This window comes from Ambystoma mexicanum, chromosome 3p, assembly GCF_040938575.1.
Source record: "Ambystoma mexicanum isolate Mex_15411 chromosome 3p, UKY_AmexF1_1, whole genome shotgun sequence".
NCBI classification, from domain to species: domain Eukaryota; kingdom Metazoa; phylum Chordata; class Amphibia; order Caudata; family Ambystomatidae; genus Ambystoma; species Ambystoma mexicanum.
The window spans coordinates 820,949,778-820,973,553 of NC_090925.1; the positions used below are offsets into that span (position 1 = coordinate 820,949,778).

Sequence of the window (23,776 nt, forward strand, 5' to 3'; positions counted from 1 at the left end):
ATGCATGATAAAAAATGTCCCACCATCGGGGCTGTGAAGGTTCTGTTCCTAATACAACTCCTGTGTTCACTAACACGGACCTTGATCTTACGTTCCATCTTCCCGATATACATTTTGGGACAAGGACATCATATGGCATGCACTACATTCATGGAATTACAATTAGAGAACAATCTCTGTTCCCAAGTTCTGGGTAACCCAATGTCTACTTCAGTAGTACTCTGTGTAAATTGGCAGCAAACACACATCCCACACGGGGCATGACCTTTCAATTTAGCCATATCCCATTGTTCTGTGATGGTAACCTGTGTATTACGCCTCTCCCTCACACCGTTCCTGCTCACCAATTCCTCTATATTGTGTCCCTGTTTGAAAGCACAACGTGGAGCATCTATGGGGATTTTAGCATTCGCCATAATGTGCCAACGTTTTTTAACAATTCTCACCACCTGGTTAGACAGGTGGTTAAAAGTACTCACGAACACTAACGTGTCGGGCCTGGCAGGTATGGGTTTAGGCCTGTACTATAGCAGCGCCTCGCAATGGTTATTGGAAGCTCTTTTCAATGATCATTTCACAATCCTCTTAGGATAACCGCACTCAACAAGAATTTTGCTCAGTATATCAGCTTCCAATAGGAACACGTCCCTACTACAACTATTGCACTTTAGCCTCAAAAATTGCCCAAAGGGCATGTTGTCTCTTAGAGATTTCGGATGAAAGCTATCATACCTTAACAAGGAGTTGCAATCTGTAGCTTTGTGAAACGGTCTCAACTCTAACCTGTTGGTATAATGGTTCACAACAATGGTGAGGTCCAAAAAGTCCATCTGTTCTTTATGATAGTTCAGAGTGAATTTCAAAAACGGGTTCTCCCATTTAACCACTTGAAAAATGCCAAGAGTGTATGCTCATCTCCGTGCCACACCAAAGCACATCATTGATGTACCTTTTCCACACAGTGATGTGTGACTTGAAACTGTTTGTTATTCTCACTATAAATACTCATATGTTCAAAAAAATCAACATACAGATTCGCCAGTGATGGGGCCACTGCCGACCCCATTGACATCCCGTGGATCTGCTGGAAAAACTGTCCATTGAACTGGAAATCATTCTGAGTGAGGGCAAGCGTAGTACACCACAAGATGAATGAATTGGGGGTCATCCCTGGGTTGCGGTTGGTCATTAATAATTCCTCTATTACTTCCAAGTGGCATTTTGAGGAATCTTAGTATATAGTGAGACAATATCCATTGTCACCAATATATCTTCACAGGGGTCGAACTGAAAGTCTTCAACCAAATTGATCACCTTGATGGAGTCTTGGATAAAAGAGGGCATCTTACTCACAAACCCTTTCAAGATGGAGTCTGCAAATTTAGGCAGAGGATCCAACAAGGAATTTGTACCAGACACTACCGGTCTCCCAGGTGGGTTCACTAGTGTCTTGTGTACCTTCGGTAGTATGTAAAACAAGGGGATACTAGGATCCTGTTTGACCAAATAATCAGCCTCCTTGTGAGTGATCCAGTGTCCCTCTTTTGCTTTTTCAACCTTGTTCAGTATTAACGACTTCAACCGTGAAGTAGGATCATGATCCAAAGGTTTGTAAAATGTGGTGTCCGCCAACTGTCTCTGGCACTCATTAATGTAATCTGAGCGGTTTAGTAGAACAATCGCACCACCCTTATCCGCTCTGCGGATGACTATCTATTTGTTGTTTATCAGCGTATTGAAGGCTTTCTTCTGTGCCGCCGATCAATTCTGGAACGCCTTATTCAAATGAGTCAGTTCGAGAAGTCAGACAGAACCCTCCTTTCGAACACAACCGATTCCGGACTGTGACTGGAGGACAGAAACTAGATCGATTGTGTAAACTGCTATTGGACTGTTCCATTTCAAAAGGATTGTCTTTGAAAAATAGTTTAAGATGGATCTTCCTAAACAGCCCCTCTATTTCCAACCTGGAGTTGAACCGGTCGTAAGGGACAGTTGGGACAAATCAAAATCATTTTTCCAACACAGACATTTCACTCTCAGATGGCCTATAAGAGGACAGATTAATCGATAGGCTCTGCTGCTCCTGGTTACTCGGGGTTTGTAATCCCATGCCTGAAGGTCCTGGCCTAAAAAAACGGCAGATGGGCATCTACCACGTTGAAACGGGTGAGAATTTTGTGGCCTACGTCTGTTCGAATTGCCACGACGAAAGCCTCGTCTCTGTGGTCTAGTGTTGGATTCATTAACAAGAATGTCATCGTCCGAGATATGAGAGCTGTATGACGTATTGGTGAATCTTACATTCTTTTTCTGTTGTTGCCTGTGGGCCCCATCATGCTGCTGATCAGGTACATATCCGTCCTGTGTATACCGAAAAGCTTTCTCATGGGAAAACTCGGTGATGTCATTCTTCAGACGTCTAATCCTGTCATGGACAGTCGACTCCTTGAACTCATTCATCTCTCTAATAATTTCATCTAGTCTCTTGGTATGGACCTCTAAAGGAACGAGTTTCTTGATTGCATCTTCCAACTTAGTGAGTTCTTCTGCTTGCTTGACAGACATTTCCTTGGCAGTATTAATTATAAGGATGAGCCAATCCCTCCCGCATTTGTTTGCAATATAGCTCCACATGATGATAAATTCCTTATTGTCAAGAAATAATCTAGGTTTGTTACGAACCATAAGACCTTGGGGTAACACCCCATTCCGTAGATGTGGGAGATTCTGGGGTAAAAGAACTCCACATTACCTACCGCCCAGCCTCAAGCAGGGTTGGAAAGATACAAGACAATTGTGAGTATCTTAAAGAAGTTTGAGGCAGACTCTGAACCCAGTTGGGACATCCGATTACCACTTGTCCTGATGGCTATTCGGTCTACACCATATTCTGCAACAAAGATGTCTCCATTTGAGCTTACGACCGGATGAAAAATGGTGTTAGCTCAGCATCTGCTCTACAGAACTCAGGAGCAGACACTGCTAAATGCATCCACTACTCACGAGTACATAGAAATTGTAAGGAAGCACCTCCAGCATGCTTTTGCTTATGCTCAGTGCAATTTAGAAAAGTCGGCTGACGGAATGAAGACCTATTGTGATCTAAAGACCACCAAGAAAGATTATGAAGTAGGGGACAAGGTTTACCTGTACAATCTTCAAAGAAATCAGACCAAGGAGCAGATGTTTCTCCCGTCTTCGCGTGGTGCCTTTGAAATTGTAGATAAAATATCATCTTTTGCCTGAAAGATCGATCCGCATCCCAAAAGGAGAACAGAAAGAAGAAAAATGGGTCCACATAAATCAGTTGAAAAGCTGTCATGCCAGACCAGCTTTATGACTAGTTGAGGAGCCAAATGGAAGTCGAGCAGAGGAATCTTCCGGCAAGTGAAAACCCTGGATGGAGAATTATAACAGGTGAGTAGTTTAATTAATAATCTTTGGAAATGTTAAACAAATATGTTGAATTGATGTTCTCAAATGTCGTGTCTAGTTTTATGTAATTTTTTCCTCTTTCGAATGGAAGTCTGGACATTTTATATCTATTTCTATGTCATATGTTTCTGTCGAATGCAATGTCCATCATCCGGGGAGATATGTTGTGTAAAAAGTACTGAACCTCTTCTTTTCTATTTGCTAGATAATTAATTTCATTCACTTCCAGCCTGGAGGCAGGAGGGGAGGCTGAGGAGGCCCCCAGGGAGATTATATAATTGTTCATTTATTACATGCTTCATACCAGGAGTGGTTTCTAAGCACTGGATGGGGATTCAAACCTGTGTTGCGCTGTGTTATCTTGCTTCCAAGACAAACATGTTACTCCTGTGCTCTATCCTTCCTCCCCAAATGGTAGAAATGGGGTGCCGTGCTACATCCTCCATCGCAAAGACAGAAAGGGAGGCTGGAGTGTCCACTCTGTAATGAACGAAATTGACCCGGCCGGGCTCCAAACAAAAGGAAAATATAAGAAGGGTAAAAAAAGGGGACTTTTGATGAAAACCCCACTCAACCTGCCTGTTCCACATGAAAGAATCCTGTAAGAACAGGGGGGCATGTGGGGTGTAATCAAAGGCCCCAAGCAAACATAACTGAAAGGCTAACTGGAAAAATAACCTGTCAGCCTTCATTAAAAAAATAACAAAGCCTGCATGCTTAAAATGGGTCTATTAAGGCAGCCTGTGGGGTTTTCTGCAAGAAACACAAGGAAGGGCCATGTGAAAAAAGCCTGTCATTACAAAATGAAAATAAGCATTTTAATTCACAGTCGCAGAAGAATTTCAAAGGTCTCTTTCACATCACATAAAAAACAGGAGTTTCAAACATTGACACCAAAACAGCTTTGCATGTGTGCTTGCAGTTTAAAGCAAGGCATGAGAAAAATGTTCCCCTGCTAACATAAAGATGTCAGGGAAAAGACATTGGGCCTCATTAAACGGACGGCGGGAACCATAGCGCTATTAGCGCCATGATTGCCGCCGGTATTTTACTGAGTCCGCCATGGTGAATGGCGGAATTACCACCCTATTTCAAGGTGTGTGGGGGCGGTAATTCACCATGGCACTTCCCCATTCCCATTTTTGCTCCCATAGGGCTCAATGGGAATGGGGACGGCGGTAATTACGGTACCGCAAATTGCGGTACTGTAATTATCTCCAAGGTCCCTTTGCGGGTCCCGTCCTTAACGGCTGGTAAAACCAGCCGTTAAGGTAGGGTCCCACAAAGGGACCTGGTAGTAAGGCGGTAAGGTTTTACCGGCACTGGTACCCTTACCGGTATCAGTAAACCCTTACCGCCATCCGTGTAATGAGGCCCATACTGTGTGTTGACAAGATGCAATGTATATTATGCTTCACATGCAAAATACTGGCAACAATTGAAAAGGAAAACTTTGTTTCCATGGGTCACATTAAAGTTTCCTGTAGGCCCAAGGCAGGCACTTTTACTTGTCTTCACAAAGGACTCCCGACCGAATGTCTGGCTTGCATCCCAGCTGTTTACAACTGCAATAAAGTGTGGTCGCTACTCATGTTTAAAATTAACTTTCCTCCGACATGTTGTCTCTGACAGCTCATTTCTGTGCAGGGCAGATTGCCTAGCCAGTGCATGACCGGAATGTAGGGGGGAGGTATGAAAACAGGGGCTGCAATCAAGGCTGATCTCTGGAAATAATACAGGAAAATAGAAGCTTTCCAGATCAAAATGGTGGTCCCCTTCAGATAAGAGGACAGAATGCCAGATGTCTGCAGTGGGAGATCTCTGTGTTGGCCGGTGAATCCCAAGTATTTACAATCTGCAGCTTACACTTCAAACAACAAAGAGACTAATAACAAAAACTCTGGTCACAGGCTGGCCCAGAGTGGCAAATGCCCTGTAGACCAGAGAGCTACAATGTACATAACATGAATATTTCATATTAATTTAAAAGGACAATTATCATTTTGGCATTTTCCCCAGCAACCATAGGGCATATATGGCTTCATTTCTGTGTCATTTTGTAGATAGTTTCCAGGCGATTTTGTTGAAATAAAATTCACCCACCTGTGACTTAGGGAATTGTAATCGCCAGCTAAAAGGTATTTCTGGCTGCACTGAACATGTCCCGAATTTGAGTATTGGCGTGCTGGTGGAGGGTAAACTTAGAAATGTGAGGAGTAAATTAAATGTTCCATCTATTATGCTTTTTGTAAAAATGCAGAACATTTCCAAACACCCATGCAACATGGTGCAGACCCGGCTGTTGTTTTATTACATTTGCCATGATTAGCTGAATCACAAAATATATGCATTATGGCAGTTACCGGTAAATCACAATGATTTTGACACATAACTAGATGTTTGCCAAAAGATGACATAAAAACAAGAGGGGATTTCAAAAGGAAATTGCCATATGTCTGCTCCAGACCCCTAAACCAATCCTTAGAGAAGAACAAGTTACTTACCAACTGTAACGTTCTTTCAACTGGATGTTCCTCCCACATATTCCTCATCTTGTGATAATTCGTTATCTCCAGCTTCGCTGCTTCGGAAAAAATGTTCTCGGCAGAGGGCGCTGTGCTCGAGGTCGTGGCGTCAATTGTCCCTCGACGGACTCCATACTCTGTCGACGTCACCAATGGTATAAATAGCTCGAGCCGCGCCCGTTGCTTCAGTTCTGTTTTTTCGATGAAACATATAGGAGGAACACCCAGCCGTGTCCCATGACCGATACATTCTTCGTGAGAGGAAAGTGTAAGAAAACATAAACTGTACTGTGGGGTAGGATGGGAGGGTCGATGAGGAATACGTGGGAGGAACATCCAGTCGAAAGAACGTTACAGTTGGTAAGTAACTTGTTCTTCGAATGGATTGTGTCCTCCCACGTATTCCTCATCTTGTGATAGGCTCCCATAGCAGTAGCAATTTTGGAGGCGGGAGTACTAATTTCAGTTTTCGTGGACAGAATGCAGAACTGCCTTGGCAAATAAACCCTCATTAGAAGAGGCAGTGTCCAAACAATAATGTTTAACAAAAGTATGCATTGTTTTCCAGGTTGCAGCTGCACAAATATCTGCTGCCGGGACTCCCCTCTTTAGAGCCGCACAAGTAGCCATTCCCCTTGTAGAATGGGCACGAAGCCCATCTGGTGGTTCTTTTCCCGCTAATCTGTAGCATTCAACAATGGCTAATATGATCCAGCGGGAAATGGTCTGTTTTGTTACAGATAAGTCTAATTTATGACCAGTATAACCCACGAATAGTTGGTCATCTTGTCTCAATTTTGCCATCCTTGAGATGTAAAAACTAAGAGTCCTTTTGGGATCTAGTCTGTGTAATCTCTCCTCTTCCTTGCCCAGATGAGGAGGAGGATAAAAAGTTGGTACTACTATTTTTTGTGACAAATGGAAGTCAGAGACTACTTTTGGTAAGAACGAAGGTTTAACTTTAAGGACTACCTTATCCTTATAAAAAATAGTATATGGTGGTTTGCATGAGAGAGCCTGAAGTTCACTAACCCTGCGGGCTGATGATAGGGCCACAAGAAGGACAGTTTTTAGAGTTAAAAGCCTCAATGAACATGAATGCAGAGGCTCAAAAGGTATGCAAGTCAAGAATTTTAGTACTAAATTTAAATCCCAAGTTGGTACATGAAAAGGTACTGGAGGGTATACATTAGTAAGCCCTTTTTTTTTTTTTTTAAATTCAAGATTTATTGATTTTGTACAAGTTCAACAGTCACTTACATCCAAAATCTCCAGTAAATAAGTAAAGGGAGCATATAAGGCAAGTACCATCTTCACATATCATGTGGAGTAGTTCCTGAACATTAAACATTATAATGAATAAGATCAACAAAACCCAGTTTCACCCCCCCTCCCCCCCCTCTCTTTATTATCTCCAAATACGTGATCGAGAAACACCATTAAACAATGAGACAACACCAGAAAGCTTCTAATATAAATATGATATCCGACCAGGACACATAGCATGATCCAAGGGTCCGCCACAGCAAAAGTCTTCGTTTGTTATCGTTATTGACACGAATCGCAACAATATACTGCACACATTGTCTTTCCAAGGCATGTTTGGCTCTGAACTCGGACCAGGCACCTTCGACAACAGTAAGATCTCCGCGTAAAGCGGCGGTTAGGTAGTCCATCCTATAGAGAGTCTGGGCAACCGCAAGCCATTCAGTTTTAGTAGGGAGCTTGGCCCTCTTCCACACCATAGTGAGGCAGGCTCGTGCAGCCATCAACAGACCTTGTACCATCCTAGGTGCTTTTACAACTTTGTCCCCTGTTTCGATCAGACCAAACAAGATAAACATTGGCTGCTGCACCCTTTCTTCATCGTCCAGATCCCTGATCCAGCTAAGAACCTCTGACCAGTAGGTCTGGACCATGGTACACCCCCACCACATATGCCAGTAACCCGCCCGCTTCCCACAGCCCCTCCAACAATATGGGCTAACCCCCTGATACATTTTGGCAAGCCTGATCGGGTCGTACTGCCATCTATACAAAAGTTTTATGGCATGCAGTTTGTACTGGCAGGATATCGAGGATTTCGCAGTGCGTCTGCAGATGTTTAGCCACAGCTTTCCGGAGATTTGTCTGCCCATATCTGCTTCCCATCTGCCCTTAAGCACCAATGAGGGGGAGATATCAGTCTCAATCAGGGCTGAATACATAGCGCTTATCAGACCACTGGAGCCCGTACATCGGTCAAGGATCATTTCAAATGGGGTAAGATCCCTCTGCAGCTGGTCCTTCCAGATTGACCTTGTCATTACCCCTTTGAGCCTCAGATACAGGAAGACTGAAAGCGTGCCTATGCCAAGCGCCTCTTGGAGCTCCTGTACGGTCACAAAGGTCCCGTTGCGCCATAATTGGCCCGCTCTTTCCAGCCCCGCTTGGTACCACGTTTCATAGCTTCCTGGTTCTGGGATTGCGTCTCGGATCCCTGGTGACCAAAGGTGACCCAGGGGAGCTGGCCACGTCGTGACTCCCATCATTTTCCTGCCTGGTTTCCAAATTGCCCATAACGTACCCAAGATGGGGTGGGATCTGACTTTTTCACGCAACTGGGGTCTGGGGACCCATAACCATTCGGGCACAATAAAGGGACGAAGGTGATAATTATCCAGCGCTATCCACTGGGGTTCCGAACGTTGCCTAAAGTGTGGGACAAGAACTCTAAGTTGCGCCGCCCTGTAATACGTTTCCATGTCCGGGAGGCCCACTCCCGCGTTGTCTTTGCGGAGCTGGAGTAAGGGTCTTGGAATTCTAGGTCTCTGGCCCTGCCACAGGAAGGACAAAAACATTTTTCGCACATCGATGAAGAATTCCGGGGGCATCCTAATGGGGAGCATCTGGAACAAATATAATATCTTAGGGAGAAAGACCATCTTTATGGCATTTAAACGGCCCATCCAGGAGATTGTGAGCTTGGACCACCGTTGGCTATCTTTCTGTAAAGCATGTGACAGTGGTGGGAAGTTAGCTTCATATAAGGAGTCAAGGTCGCGGGTGACATTAATGCCCAAGTAGCGAAGGGTATTAAGGCTGACTTGGACTCCTAGCGGGGCAAAGCGTACGATTTCGGAATCCCTACTCTTGTCAATCGGGAGGAGGACTGACTTCCTTGTGTTGATCTTTAGGCCAGCCAGTGCACCGTATTCCTCAATTATATCAAGCGCAGCTGGGATCGAGTCTAAGGGGTCGGTCAGGTGAAGAAAAATATCATCCGCGTATAGCCCTAGTTTGTACTCCCTGTCTCCCACCGTGATGCCCTTAACTCTACCGTCACTTCTTAGTTTCTGCGCCAATGGTTCAAGGGACATCACAAACAATATTGCTGACAATGGGCAACCCTGTCTCGTACCTCTTTCAAGGGGAAACCAGCGTGAATATCCTCCATTCACCGCCACCGATGTCGTGGGGGAGGTGTACAATGCTTTAATGGCGCGGCAGAGTTTCGGTCCCAACCCATATGATACCAACACTCTTTCTAAAAAGTCCCAAGACACTCTATCAAAAGCCTTCTCAGCATCCAACGATAAAAGAGATGGGTCCCCCTTCATTCCCTGTGCCTCGTGTAGTAAGTGGAGTGTTTTCCGCATGGTATCTGCCCCCTGCCTGCCAAGAACAAAGCCAACTTGGTCAGAGTGTACCAATCTAGGAAGATATGTTTCGAGTCGAGCCGCAATGACTCTAGCATACACCTTAGCGTCGATATTAAGAAGCGAGATGGGTCGATAAGAACTACAGTATTTGGGGTCTCGACCTTCCTTAGGAATTACAGCCAGGAGGGCTTGAGAGAAGGATGGGGGGGCCTGACCCGTATTGAAAATATGGTTGAACAAGGATGCTAGGAAGGGGGCAAGGAGGGTAGAAAATGCTTTATAGAAACCCGGTGTAAATCCATCATCCCCTGGGGCTCTCCCTATTTTTAGCCTCTTAATGGCACTCTCCACTTCTTCCTCAGTGACCGGAGTATCTAGGGATTCGGCCTCTGCACCTGTGAGGGTGGGAAGACGCGCTCCCTCAAGATATTCGTCTACACTTCCTACAGAGGGAGGGGGGTCACACATATATAGATCTTCGTAGAAGTAGGCAAATGCCTCCTGTATGTCCTTCGGGGACGTGACCGTCGTATCTATTAGAGTGCCGTCAGTCCTCTCAATTCGATCGACCCATCTCTCCGCTCTCTGCGCACGGAGGCGAGCTGCTAACAGAGCATCTGCTTTGTCCCCCTTCTCGTAATATTTTTGCTTAAGGCACTGTAAGGTCTGGGCTGTTTTGCCAGCGATAAGAATCCTCAATTCTTCTCTGAGTTGTTTAGCTTCAGTTAAATACCTTGGTCTGTCAGACGGGGTGGTCTGCGCCAAGTTTTGAGCCACAGCAAGCTTCTCCCTAATGCCCCTTTCTATCAGGGCACGTTCCCTTTTCCTTCGGGCCCCTTCCCTTATAAGGATTCCCCTCCAGGTAGCCTTGGCTGCTTCCCACACAGCTACCTTCCCTACTTCCCCTGTATCATTAGTGGGAAAGAATTGCTCGATCTCATTTTCAAAGGTCTCCTTAAAGACCGGGTCAGCCCAGAGGGATTCGTTACACCTCCATTTGGTGTTGCGGGGTGACAGCTCATCCCAAGATATATCAATTGCAACCATGTCATGGTCTGACCATGCGGAGGGGTATATAGTGGCAGCTTGCAGTACACGTAGAAGATCGTTGGAGAGAAAGATATAGTCGATGCGTGTGAGTGTGTCGTGGGGGAGGGAGTGAAAGGTAAAACCTCTGTCCAACGGGTGTAGATGTCGCCAGCTATCTACAAGGCCATAAAGATGAAGGGTAGACTTGATTTCAGCCTCAGTTCGGGTGTTGGGCGGGTCTAATGCGTCGGCCCTGGTCTGCCTGTCAATAGAGCTGTCCATCCATGTGTTAAAGTCCCCGCCCAGGACCGTGTGACCCTTAGCCATGTTAAAGACCTTTTCAGAGATTTTGTGAAGAAAACGATTCTGTCCTTGATTGGGTGCGTAAAGCGTGGCCAGAGTGATTGTTATGCCCCCTATATTACCCACGACCGTGATCGCCCTACCCTCAGTGTCCGTCCATATGTCAAGAATTGTCATTCGGAGGGATTTGCGAACCAGAATTCCCACCCCTGCCTTTTTCAATATACCTGAGCTCCAGTAGGCGAGGCCGATCTCCCGTGACGGGATGGTTCTCTCCTCACCCCTCCGGTATCTTGTTTCTTGAAGGAACAAGATGTCTACGTTCGATCTTCTGAATTCCCTGGCCACCATTGATCGTTTTGTGGGAGAGTTCAAGCCTTTGACGTTGAGTGTGCAAATGCGTAATGTGTCCCTACGGGGTGCGAGTGCCATCGTAGGTGTAATTAGTGATCGAGGGCGGCCATTCCATCTGTGCCACGGCACATGTCCTGCCGGCCATCGTTATGCATGGGTCGTCATTATAAGAGTAGATCCCAAAAAATCCCACGGAGGCCGACAACCAAATCGTCCAGTGCCTACCATAGACCTCAGTGTGGCCAAGGTGCGTCTGCATATCTTTTGGATCAAGATTGTTGCAAAGTGTGTGTTCCTCAACATCCCCCTCCCCCACCCACCACCCCCTCCCCAACACATTTGGCGCCCGATTCGCCCAGGTTAACATCACCCAGCCGAACTCGGACCACCAGTGGAGACCGCAGAACAGGCGGTCCTACCATAATAAAGTCACATATATCAGTGAGCCCCCAACTTTTGTGTGCACCTAACAATAACATTAATCCAATAACAGAGTCATCAACCATCCCCCAGGAGCTGGCACAGTGAATATTACGCCATATCACATACCGAGCGTCTGAGACACACAGAGCTAAAGATACCTCACACTTGGAGAAAAGTGACCTTACACAGTTTGGCCTGCAGGCCATCTATGGAAGTCTCATAGCAGGAGGTTGATTCTTATGCATGAGTTTGTGACCCCCTCGGCAGAGTAATTTGCCCAGTTTACTTTTTCCCAAGGGCATGCCAAAGCGCTTCAGGCACCTTGTCAGTGTTCCATGTCCTGGGAGGTGTTCATCTTTCTGAATTTCCTGGAACCTGGGATCTTCCTCCGCCGTGAAGCCTTGATTTTCCACTCACCACCAGATGTTCCTTGATCCTCGTGAGAGGGGGCACCTTCCGGCGAGCCTATCAGGTCCGAAGCACAATCAGCAATGTCCTTCTCCGTGACAAGTCTCAATGTCGAGCCTTCCCATTCGAAGGTGAGGGAGAATGGGTACCCCCATCGGTACCTGACGCCCTTGTCTTTCAACATTTTCGTGATCGGAGAGCACTTTTTTCTCATTGCTAGTGTGAGAGATGACAAGTCCTGGTAGAGAGAAATGGCGGAGTTCTCCAAGGACAATTGTGGGGCGGTTCTGGCCTTTTCCAAGATTCGTGCTCTGTCCGCGTAGTTGTGGAATCGAGCCAGGACCGATCTCGGGGCCCCCGGTCTACCTCCAGCCCTATGGATTCGGTCAATTTTAGGTGCGTCAACTGAGTCATCGTTGTAGAGGAGCTTCAGGATAGTGTGTAACGATTGCTTCAGGTCTAGTTCGGTTTCACCCTCTTTCTCGGGAAGGCCAAAGACTCGAATATTGTTACGACGCTCCCTATTTTCGAGGTCGTCGACCTTAAGGCGCAATTCGTCTTCTCTGTTCGATATGTCTGCAATGCGGTGGTCCATCTGTGCTTCCAGTACGTTCAGAGATGTTTGGTTGTGCTCAACCTGCTCGAGCCTGTCGTCCATTTTGTCCATCCTCTGCGTGATCTTATCTATCCTGTTACCAATATCTGCTCGCATACCCCTCAGTTCGGCAAGCAAATCAGCTACATCCGCCTTGGTCGCGGCAGCCTCGGATCCTGCTGTCGACATTGTAGGAGTCGAGGAGGGCCCTGGGGATCTGGCAATTGGTGAAAACGTGTATTTCGCCAACTTGGTTTTAGGGTCCATGAAGGGCGGCACCCAAAAGCGGGTGAAAAATGTCCTGGCGGTCTCCTATCGTAACGTTAGCACCCGCGGTCGCGGGACAGCGCGAAGGGCCAGCTCTTGATACGGACACTATGCCACCAGGGCCTCTCGAGTTTTGTTTCCGCAGCACCGGAGAGGGGCCCCCTGGAGGGTAGGTAGGGGGGAGGATGAGCCGAGGGCAGGCCGGCAAAGATCAGCAGTGGACAGCTGCCCCGCGATGCAGGGGGGGACGAAGGATCCGCTTACCGTGCCGTGGCGGGGGTGTCAGCGAGCCCCAAGAGGGGGCTCCCAGCCACACTGAGCAGTAGCGCACAGCAGGTTCCTCACGGAGCTCCAAGAAAAGCGCGGGGTCAGTCACAGAAGGCGACTCTTCCCGCGTATACGCAGGCCTGGACTGGAAGTACCGCAGGACGCACGCCGCGCCGAAGGCCTCAGAGCGCCGGTATTGATTTCACCACGATGCCGCCTCCGATTTTCTCCGGGTTTTCTCTCATCCGGGTAGACGTTGGCCATTCTGGGATTTTGTTACCATCTGCTGGATGTGGAGAGCTCTCACCCCGGGAGGCGAGGCTTTTCCCGAGGAAGTGTCCAAGACTGCTCCGATAAACTGGAGCTTCTGGAATGGTATCATGCGGGACTTCTTGAAATTGAGGGAGAAGCCCAATTTGTGGAGGAAGTGGCAGGTGATCGAAAGATGTTCCTGAGCTTGTTCCTGAGATGTTCCTGAGATGTTCCTGAACTTGCTCTGATCAACCAGTGGTCCAGGTAGGGGTAGATGTGAATGCCCCCTCTCCTGAGACTTGCTGCCACAACCGCCAATAGTTTGGTGAAAACCCTCAGGGCAGAGGTCAACCCGAATGGCAGAACTCGAAATTGATAATGAGAATTGCCAATCGCGAACCCCAGGTACTTTCTGTGCTTTGGATGAATTGGCACATGAAAGTAAGCATCCTGAATGTCCAATGATACCAACCAATCTTGGAGTTGGAGAGCCTGAAGGATCTGAGAAAGAGTCACCATCTTGAACTTGTCCTTCCTGAGGAACTTGTTCAAGTTTCTCAAGTCCAAGATGGGTCTCAGTTCTCCGTCCTTTTTTTGGGATAAGAAAATATGGGGACTACCAACCCCTGTTCCTCTCTGCTACAGGTACCAGTTCTATGGCACCTTTCTCTAGCAGGGTTAGAATTTCCTGCAACAGGAGCGGATCTGGAATTTTGGCGGAGTTGGCTCCCGGTGGATGATTCTGAGGCCTTTTTAGAAAAGGGAGACAGTAACCTTGGGCTACTGTTTACAGTGCCCAAGCATCTGAGGTAATGCCCCACCATTCCTTCAGATGTTGAGAGATCCTGCCTCCCACTGGTGTTTTGTGCAACAAGGTCTCAGAGGGATTTGGAGGCGGCTGCAGGAGTGGCTGAGGGTACAGATGCCGCTCCCGAGGCTGATTTTGCACCTCTTCCTCGTGCTCCACGAGGGAAGTTTCTTTTGCCCCTTTGAGAAGCCTGTCCTCTTCCTCTACCAAAAGAGGAGTAGTATCGAAAAGAACGACCCCTCCAGGAAGATGAGCCAGAATAGGGTTTTAGAGGCTGGCGCAAAGAGACGCTAAGTGATTTAGCTGCCGCTTTCGAGGTCTGAAGTTTTTCTAGGCTTTCATCAGCCTTTCTGCCAAAGAGCCTCGAGCCATCAAAGGGCATGTTGAGGAGTCTAGCTTGCACGTCTGGTGCCAACCCCGACTTCCTCAACCACGCAAATCTGCGTAGCACAACGCTTGCAGCCATGGATCTGCTGATACTATCAGCAGTATCCAGTCCAGACTGGAGACATTCCCCCATTGCCTCCTTCCCGTCTTTGACTATATTCAGGAAGCCTTCCCTTTCCTCGCCTTCCGGAATATGATCAGCCGCCGCCGAAATACAGTCCCACAGGGTATGGGTAAACCTGGCTAGGGTACAGGTGACATTTGCCGACTTAAGTGCCATACTGCCTGACGTGAAAACTTTACGTGCCCAGGCATCAACTTTTTTATCCTCTCTATCTGGAGGGATAGTTGGATAAGCAGTTTGTTTTGAAGTGGATGCTGCCTGAATGACTAAACTCTCTGGAGTCGGATGTTTATTCAAATATTCAGGATCCGTTCCAGCTGGTCTATATTTTTTTGGAAAAGTGCTATCTGCAGCAGCAATACTCTCTGGTTTCTCCCAGTTTTTTTCCACAGTCCTTTGAAGGGCCTTGTGGAAAGGGAGAACAGGATCTTTCTGAGGTCCCTTGATGATTATATCCGTCATGTCATCTTGTTAAAAAATGGGTGAAGTATTACCCCAACCCATATACTCAATTACCCTGGTCATAAGACCCCTGTACCAAGCATCTGCATGCTCTGCAGGATCAGGTCTGGCGAACTCTAATTCTGGGGATGTGTCAATTCCACTGGCAGAATGTAGAGTATCACTCAGGTCTCTCATTCTAGATTCCTGATCAATAAGTTCCTCAGCAACTTGTCTTGTACCATAAGAAACTCCAAAAGGCGTAACCTCGTCCTCTTCTGAAGCAGATTCTTCATAAATTGCTGACATAGACTTGAAAAAGTCTGATCTGGGCAATGGAGTGAATCTCCTTTCTTCCTCTACTGTCTGCGTCGAAGGAATTGATAAATCCTTCAAAATTGTCAAAGGGATCTTCGAAGACTTCGAAGATGACTTCGATACTGGCGTCGAGGAGTGAGGTTTTGGAGTCGAAATTATCGACGCCGAGGGCGTCGACGAAGTCGTCGAAGTCTTCGACGACTTGTGTTTTTTGCATGGCACTGGAGAAGTGCTCGACTCTCGAAGAGTCTTTGACAGATTTACGTCGACTCGAGTTCTTTTAGATTCCTCGACGCTACCGGTCTTTGCCATGGTAGTCTTGGACTTCCCTTTGTCGTCCAATGGAGCGACTTTAGGGGTATGGCTTTTTCGAGGGTCTTTCGAGGGGGTCGGGGCCGCGTTCTCGAAAACCTCCATCATCTTTTTGCGGAATTCTTCCCACTTACTGGGAGAATCCGATTTTGTCGGACATCGAATTTCTTCGTCGACTCTGAAGAAGAAGATGATGATGAGGGAGATCTATGTCTCCTCTTCATTTTTTTAGATGATGACAAAGAGTGTTTCGATCTACTCCTAGATCGACATTTCTTTGAGTGCCTATGGCGATCCGATTCCTTCGAATCAGTCGCTTTCTTATGTCTTTTTGACATAGCCTTCTTAGAGGCTTCCCTCCCCATGGCCAAGCAGTAAAGATAGGGCCAGCGGAGAAACCTGAATAGGCCCAAATGCGGAGGGCACATGAACCTGCACTACTAATTCCCATGGAAACATTCCTTTGTTCCTTAACTGTTGCAATTACTCATTATGCCAGAGAGAAATGCGCCCTGCAAGGCTATGAGACCGCACCAGGCTCCTAGTGGTGGGCAGTCATCACAGTGAGGCCACCAGCAGACCTCCAACCCCCACCCGGCCTACTAGGAGTAATAGCACCCACCCCTGACCCAGTACAAGACCCGTGAAATTCTGTGATAGTAGGTGACCTCAGACCATCAACCATAAAAACAATAGCCATAAAAGATCTAAACGAACACAACCATTCTCCTTATCCCATAAATACACCTTTTGTAGTACGAGGTACAGGTAGGAATACATTATAGCTTTAAACAAGGGTGGAAGCCTTGGGTGTGGAGAATGCGTTATGAACTGAGCAAAGAATGTGTGGGTCAGCATGACCGTGTTCCTCCCCTTGTGGCAGTCCCCTAGCTTCCCAGGTGCATGCCATAATGATGTAGTAGCATTATCTTACAATAGTAACTCTGTAATAGCAACATGTGAAGATTCTGACCTTCAATCCCTGGAGAGATGAGCCCACCTGACCCCATGTGAGTGAAGACAGATGGACAAGACTGGACCCAATCATAGCCTGGCATCCCCTATGGAGATGGTCCATGTATAGGGTCTCACCAACCAGCCACATGATTTTTTGCTATACAGTGATAATGTGGTGATGCCTTATAAGCTTCTGTTTGTACTATTTTGCCTCTGAATGTTCTCGAGCAGCTAAGTTCTTTGCTTGCATCCTTATTTTTGTGCTATTAAAACTTGGTTATCCTTGCAAGAAATCTCTTGGACTCTTTTCCCTAGTGGGTTGTATTTTTTCTGGATTGTGCATTCACCTTGAATCCTTTCCCTTTATAGTGGGCGGCGGGGCTATTTAATAAAAAAATATACATTTTATGAATTCCCTATTTGGCAGAACACCACAGGAGGATTTTTGTTAAAATTCGAAATCAACAAAGCTCATTCCCAGTGTGCACTAAAACATATAGGGCCTCATTCCGAGTATGGCGGTAAGGGATAGCGGCCACCGGTAACGAGACCGGTGGCGGTATTCCCTTACCGCCATACTCCGAGTTCCCTCTGCGCCCTCGCCCTTAACGCCTGCTTTGAGCAGGTGTTAAAGTCGAGGGCGCAAAGGGGCCTCCAAGCCAATAACAGTGACCGTAATGAACGGTCACCGTTATTTGCATCTTCCCCATTCCCATTGAGCCCTATGGGGGCTCATTTGGGAATGGGGAAGAGCCTTGGTGAATGGGGAATTACCGCCACCAAGGCGCTGCCGGTCCGGGTACGGCGTCAACCAAGGCGTTAATAGCGCCATCGGTTAGCGCCGTACTCGGAATGAGGCCCATAGTCTGTAATTTAATTGGTCAATCATTCTGTTCAGCTTCCCCAACACAGGCCTTTAAGTGGAGGGGGGGTCTGAAAACTCAAATTCTTAAATCATCCCAACTTTCATTGTCCAACCTCCTCAACACAGACCTGTAAGTATGGGGTTCTGAAACACAAACTACTAAATCACCCTGTGATTATGTTAAAGCAAAAGTGTGAGTGAAATCATTATTGCCATATGCATTTGTACCAATCTGTAAACCAAACTGATAGCCTTTTATGTGCGCAGGAAAATCGAAATTGTACAGCACCACATATGTAAATTACTTTTGTTCATTGACCAGTGTTGATTATTTCTTGAAGTGAAATCTGTAGAAAGTAAATGATTGTGATTTGTTGTTTTTCCCAACAAACCTGTGTGATTTATTTGTGCAGCAATACGTTTAATTGTGAGCCATAAAGAAGGTGGCATGTGGTGTTTTAGTGTGATCTCCATTATCTATCATTCAAATAAATACAGATATATTTCCTGTACACAAGCCTGGTTCTTGGCTCATTGTTAGCTCAGTGGGAGGGATTCAAGAGGTATCGGATTAATTGGAAATAGGGCCGAATAAAGAACTGACATTAAACAGTGTATTGTGTGACACCTGGTTTTGGGAGGGAGGGGAATCCCAGTGTTGAAGGTGGCCTCTCAATAAACAGGTACAGGCCCCTATGTCTTGTTCTGCTGTGGTTGCAGATAAAAATCAACCTACAAAAGCACAGGGTTTAGTCTGGGCAGGGGTCCAGTTATTAAGAGTCCAAAGCCACTTAGTGGAATAATAGTGTCCTCTGACATTGGTTGGCTCTGAGCCTTCAAGCCTTTGGTAACCTGTTATGAACTAAAGTTGACTCCAATCTTTTCACCTCATGAAATTAGGGACTGCAATGCACTCTAGATAACTACCATATTAATACAATGGATGTAACGTATACCCCTAGAGTAAAATCAGATTTCTTTTTTTGTGGACAGAACCCATGTGCATAACATGGCATGGAATAATGTGCTCACAGTGATCTCCAGGTCATTGGTGTCACACGTTGAGAATGCACGACTAAACCTCATGGAAGTGAAGGTCCCATTCTCTGTCAAAGACACCAGGTGGTAGTCCTGCTTCTGGTCCAAAACTGGAGTGGTCCTCCCTATGCCATGATAGTCCTAAACAGCAGGGGGAAGGAAAGAAAATGACAAGAGACATCATCAACAGCAATTCAGTATGCAGCAGAAAGAGATCAGTACTACTCAACACATTAAATACCAGTTCTGTTTCCCCGATTAACCCATTTCAGCCAGCCAGTGGCAATGAAGTGGCACAAAGTAAACACCAGGTGATTGATAATTTATCTAACCAATTTCACAAATACCCAAGAGATGGTAGCAGTTCACCAATGTACTTTTATCTCTGTCGACCTCCTAGGTGCCTACTACATTTTTGTAGCCTGGGAAGAAAGACACAGAAGGAAGAGAGGAGACAAACACTGAAGCACGAAGCAGAGCAGGTAGTTGGTTCTTGAAAAATGGTGGTGTTGTGGACAATTTTAAGAAATATATTTCTAGTTAAAGTTTAACAATAGCACTTTTTAGAGGTTTTTGGCCTTCTTCTAAGCATTCACACTTTTGGCAGATAAGTGAAGAGAAACATGGCTGTGGTAACATGACTCACCCATGATGACACATTGATTCAAGTCCTATTTATGAGAATCTAGGTCACCTGAGTTTTCACTCAACAACCTAACTACTAGACTAAATAAAACAACCGCTCTTTTCGAAGTGGAAGACTTTCTTTGCTCTGCTCTCCCCTTGCCCTTGCCATCACAAAAACAACTACCAGGTGTTGCCGAACGCCTTCTTGCGCTGGGAGTTCATTCAAAACTCGCGCTCGCTAGACGCTGGCTTCCAGGAGGAGGCGGAGCATCGTGCCGATCACGTGACTGCTCACGTAAACACAGGGCCAGTTCACCCTTGCGGCGTTAAGCCCGAATGCGGAGACAAGGGCAACGCATCTGACTATACTGTTTCAGCTGTTTAGCTGGTGAGCGGAGGAGCGGCGTCCCTGATGACCGCAAACTCTGGTCCTCAAACTAGGAAGAAAACTCTCCAGCATCGGAGGATGCTAAATCCGTGGTCTGCAATGAAAGTGACAAGTGGCTCCCAAACAGTAAAGCTAAGCGAGCGGGGAGACGGGCTTCCTGCCCCCGCGGAACCAATTATGTGCTTAGAAATTCCTATAGCTCCGCACATATCCACGCTCCATAATCCTGCTGTCACTGACACAACAATGCCTGCCACTATATCACTCGCACCAGTCGAGGTAAACGACATCCTTCAACCAGACGCAGAAATCATTGCCATCATTGCAAATAAGGCATCCGCAATCCATCTCCGTGATCAGTCACTTGTGCCCCATGAAGAGCCGTCACAGCCCTTAATTCCAACTTCTACTTTCCTTTCTGTTCGCTCACCTAAATGCCTGCCGCCGTCAGTCTCTCTACTCGACATCTCTAATAAGCAGAATGATCATATTAGCAGCAAAGGAAACTCTATAGCAGCTGCGTTATTCAGCTATCCTGTCCCATCGCTACGAGACAACAAATCGCCCACTCCGTTGATCAATAGTCCTGAAGTCTTCTATTCGCCTTTTGACGTGACTGACGTCGAAATGATTGAAGCTGACCCTCAAACTGTGATCATCCCGCTCACACCTCATATCGAAATCCCAACTGCTGCCTCAAAGTGTCTCGCAACATCTAGTAAGAGCGAACAACCACTCATTTCCATTACCACGTCTATAAACTCAGCCTCTCTAAATCCTCGTTTGTCAAACGATGATTTCCTAAATTCAAAACTCACAGCAAATCCTCGCAACTCATGCGATCCACTTGATATGCATTCCCTCACAAACTGTTCCACTCTAAATCGAACGTCAACAGTACCAAGGAAACAGCCTCAGAAACAGCCTCAGAACATTATTAGACTCACACCCGAAGTAAACAACGACAAGGAACTCTTAACTCCTGCCAATCATCAAGTATGTGATACCCTCAAAGGTCTAATCAATAATCACTCTAAGGACATTCAAACCGCGTCGCCTCACAATTCCAATAAATCTCACACTATAGGAACACAGTGCGAGAACTATAGTAGAAAAAAAACAAACACAAATCCAAGTACAGAAGGACGTGAGGCACGACTTCTGGCACAACTTGACGCAGACTACGCCGCCGCAAAAGAAAGACTGCTGACTTATTACGATCAACGTCATCAAACCTGTTCTCGTACAATGCCACAGTTAAACTCAACAGAATCAGCTGACTTGGTCACTCAGGGAAACTTCACACGGCAAGACCACTCATCATCTTTAACTATAGATGGGGCTGACCTGAGCCGCAATTTACCTGACATTGCCGATGAACAGCCTGCTATAAATATCAATGTGTCTGCAAACAAAAGTGTTGCCAAAGGTCCTCGATTACCAAATCTGACATCTACAAGTACTCCTCGAATACGTTCCTCCCTGTCAAAGAAACATCTATCAGATCATCTGAAAAAAGTCCAATCAAGCGCCCAAGCAGCGTCACATGAGGCGACCTCCTCGAGCTTACATTCCTGTGTAGATGGCTCTTCATCGTCATCTCAGAAACCCAGTCTTTCGGCTGCAGCAGCCACGCAGCTGTACAATAATGTGCTTGCTGCGACATCGATGGCAATGATTCCCTTCACAAAACTCTACGAATCACTTCATGACGCCTTAAAAGATCAAACAGCGCTAATCGCAGTCTTATCTGACAAAATGGTGAAAACCGAAAATTTCAACAACTTTCTGAAAAATCAGATTTCGAGAGAAGCCGATCTTACAACGCGGTGGCAGGAACGACTAACAGACCTAGCTGCACGCCATCACTGCCAAAATGACACCTTATCGGAAGGTCTCTTGGAAGCCCTAAAGTGGATGCGGCACAATGTCGACGCCGTCCTCTCACATTCAGTATTGCAAAATCCACCGCATACTAAAAATCTAGAACCTCTCGCAACAGAGTCTCCTACAGAAAGTGAGTCAAATGTTCTTCAAAACTTGGCTTCGGGGCAAACCTCTAACTCGGGAAAGAATCTCTTGGTATCCTCAACTGCGTCTCAAATTGGGCAACCTAACCACTCAACTGTGATGCCTATTTCGACAGGTAGTCAGTTGCATCGCGATGACTCCCAACAAAATCTGATATCAAGTAAGGACAACATTGAAAAAGAAACAAATTCTTTATGTATGACTTCAAAAGGAGCGGTCTCTGACACGGCCCAATCTGCAGCAATTCTTCCTAAAGACAGGAACCCGCCCTCCGCGATCTCGACATCGCGGGGGATGCCAACCTCATTTGGCATATTCACGGGAGCCGCAAAAGCAATAACCTTTTCTCTTCCAGATTCTACAGCCAAGCCCCTCAAAAATGTGAAGAGCCTACCGGCCACCAGTAAGACAAAATCTATACGCTCACATGGCACCATCGATAAATCAAAAGAAAACAATAGCAATAAACAAAAAAAATTCATCAGAAACTTACCTTCGCCGACAAAATTGAGTCTGTTCACACGAACAACCAAACCAGAAGAAGACGCAGCCAAAGTTCTCGTTATACCAGCACAAACTGAAAGACCAACTCGTGCACCAGTTCATCCCCCATTGAAAAGACGAAGAACCGAGTCGGCAAGTGAGACAATTGAAAGCTCTGAGCGTGATCCTGAAATAGACCTTTGTAATCTCTCAACTTATTCTGAACAGGAAGACTCACTCGAGAGATACAACGTGAGTGCCATTGACGGCATACGTTCTTTTCCTCCTGACGTTCAAGGTCTGTCCAAATCCACTACAGACCGAAAACCAGTGTCAACGACTCTGCGTTCACGTTCTGGCAACGAAACTCACAGGGTGAGCGATCAATTTGTCCATGTCTCCAAACACTCATCTAGATGGAACCCCAAATGTACCAAACACCAACAAAGCAAGAAGGCGCACCATGTCTCTAGAGTTCACCAAAATCTCTCTTCCTCTTCGACTATACAAATTGGGAAATTGCGTCTTCAAAACATTCAAGACGACGAAAACGACGTCAATCTCAATCGTGCAAATGTGATGCGACTATTCAAATGCATTCCATCGCTACGTACAATCGAATCAGCCGACATCAAGATTGTTGAATATCCAACTGAACATACCGCTGACCAGGTCATTTTGCATATTCCTTCTGCCTCTGTATGAAATACTATGTTACGTGCCTCCGATGAGTTACTGGCGTTTGGCTTTGATATCTCGACCGAACCTCCGACACCCACAATGAGTCCTAACATCCGGTCCTTCTCACCTTCATCTAAGGCTGATGCCTCTATAAACTGCAAAGAGATAAGGCAGTCACTTGCGGCAATTTCACTACGACACAATCAAAATCTTCAGAACAGTCGAAAGTCAACCAGGGAAAATCAATTACCCCGCTCCTGCAACACGAAACAATAGCCACAACCATCTGACTGTGAACCTCGGAGCGAGATCTTATCATGGAATACGAGAGGATTTACACACCTCTTTAACAACTTCGAAGTTGACCTTCAGTATGTGATCATAATCTGTCTACAAGAAACGTGGCTCGTAGAGGCTCCAACGAAAGACGGTTTTGAAATTCACCTAAACCCCGCCATAAAAAATCCACAAGGTCGCCCTTACTCTGGGCTATTAACAATGACCAAAATAACTAACCAATGGAAACTCATGGAAGTTTCAAATCCGAACCCCTTCACCCAGGGGATACACATGCAATCGACTCAAGGCACCATAGACGAGCGGCTCAATCTCCTGATTATTAACGGCTACTGGAATCCGTATAAAATCAGTACTGCCACGTTTCTAAAGGCCATTATTAGTCTCATAGACAACGCTGTAATAAAACACAAAAACCTGTCAATAATCTGCTGCGGGGACCTGAATTGTACTTGGTTTGGCTTTGACACGAGTCGACAAACATATCTACCCCTTGGCGAACATGAGCTATCTTGCA

The 23,776-nt window shown here is 46.3% G+C and overlaps 1 protein-coding gene across 2 annotated transcripts in view; it reads right to left on the minus strand.

The window, feature by feature from the left end:
• Positions 1–23,776, minus strand: part of LOC138580945 (putative DBH-like monooxygenase protein 2) — a 651,459-nt gene that overhangs the window by 516,306 nt on the left and 111,377 nt on the right. The window contains exon 2 of one of the 2 annotated variants that reach the window (XM_069651883.1): positions 18,747–18,893. The exons of the other annotated variant lie outside the window; for it this stretch is intronic. Within the exon in view, the coding sequence (XP_069507984.1) occupies positions 18,747–18,893 (147 nt within the window). The remainder of the gene's footprint in view (positions 1–18,746; positions 18,894–23,776) is intronic. 2 annotated transcript variants of the gene reach the window in all.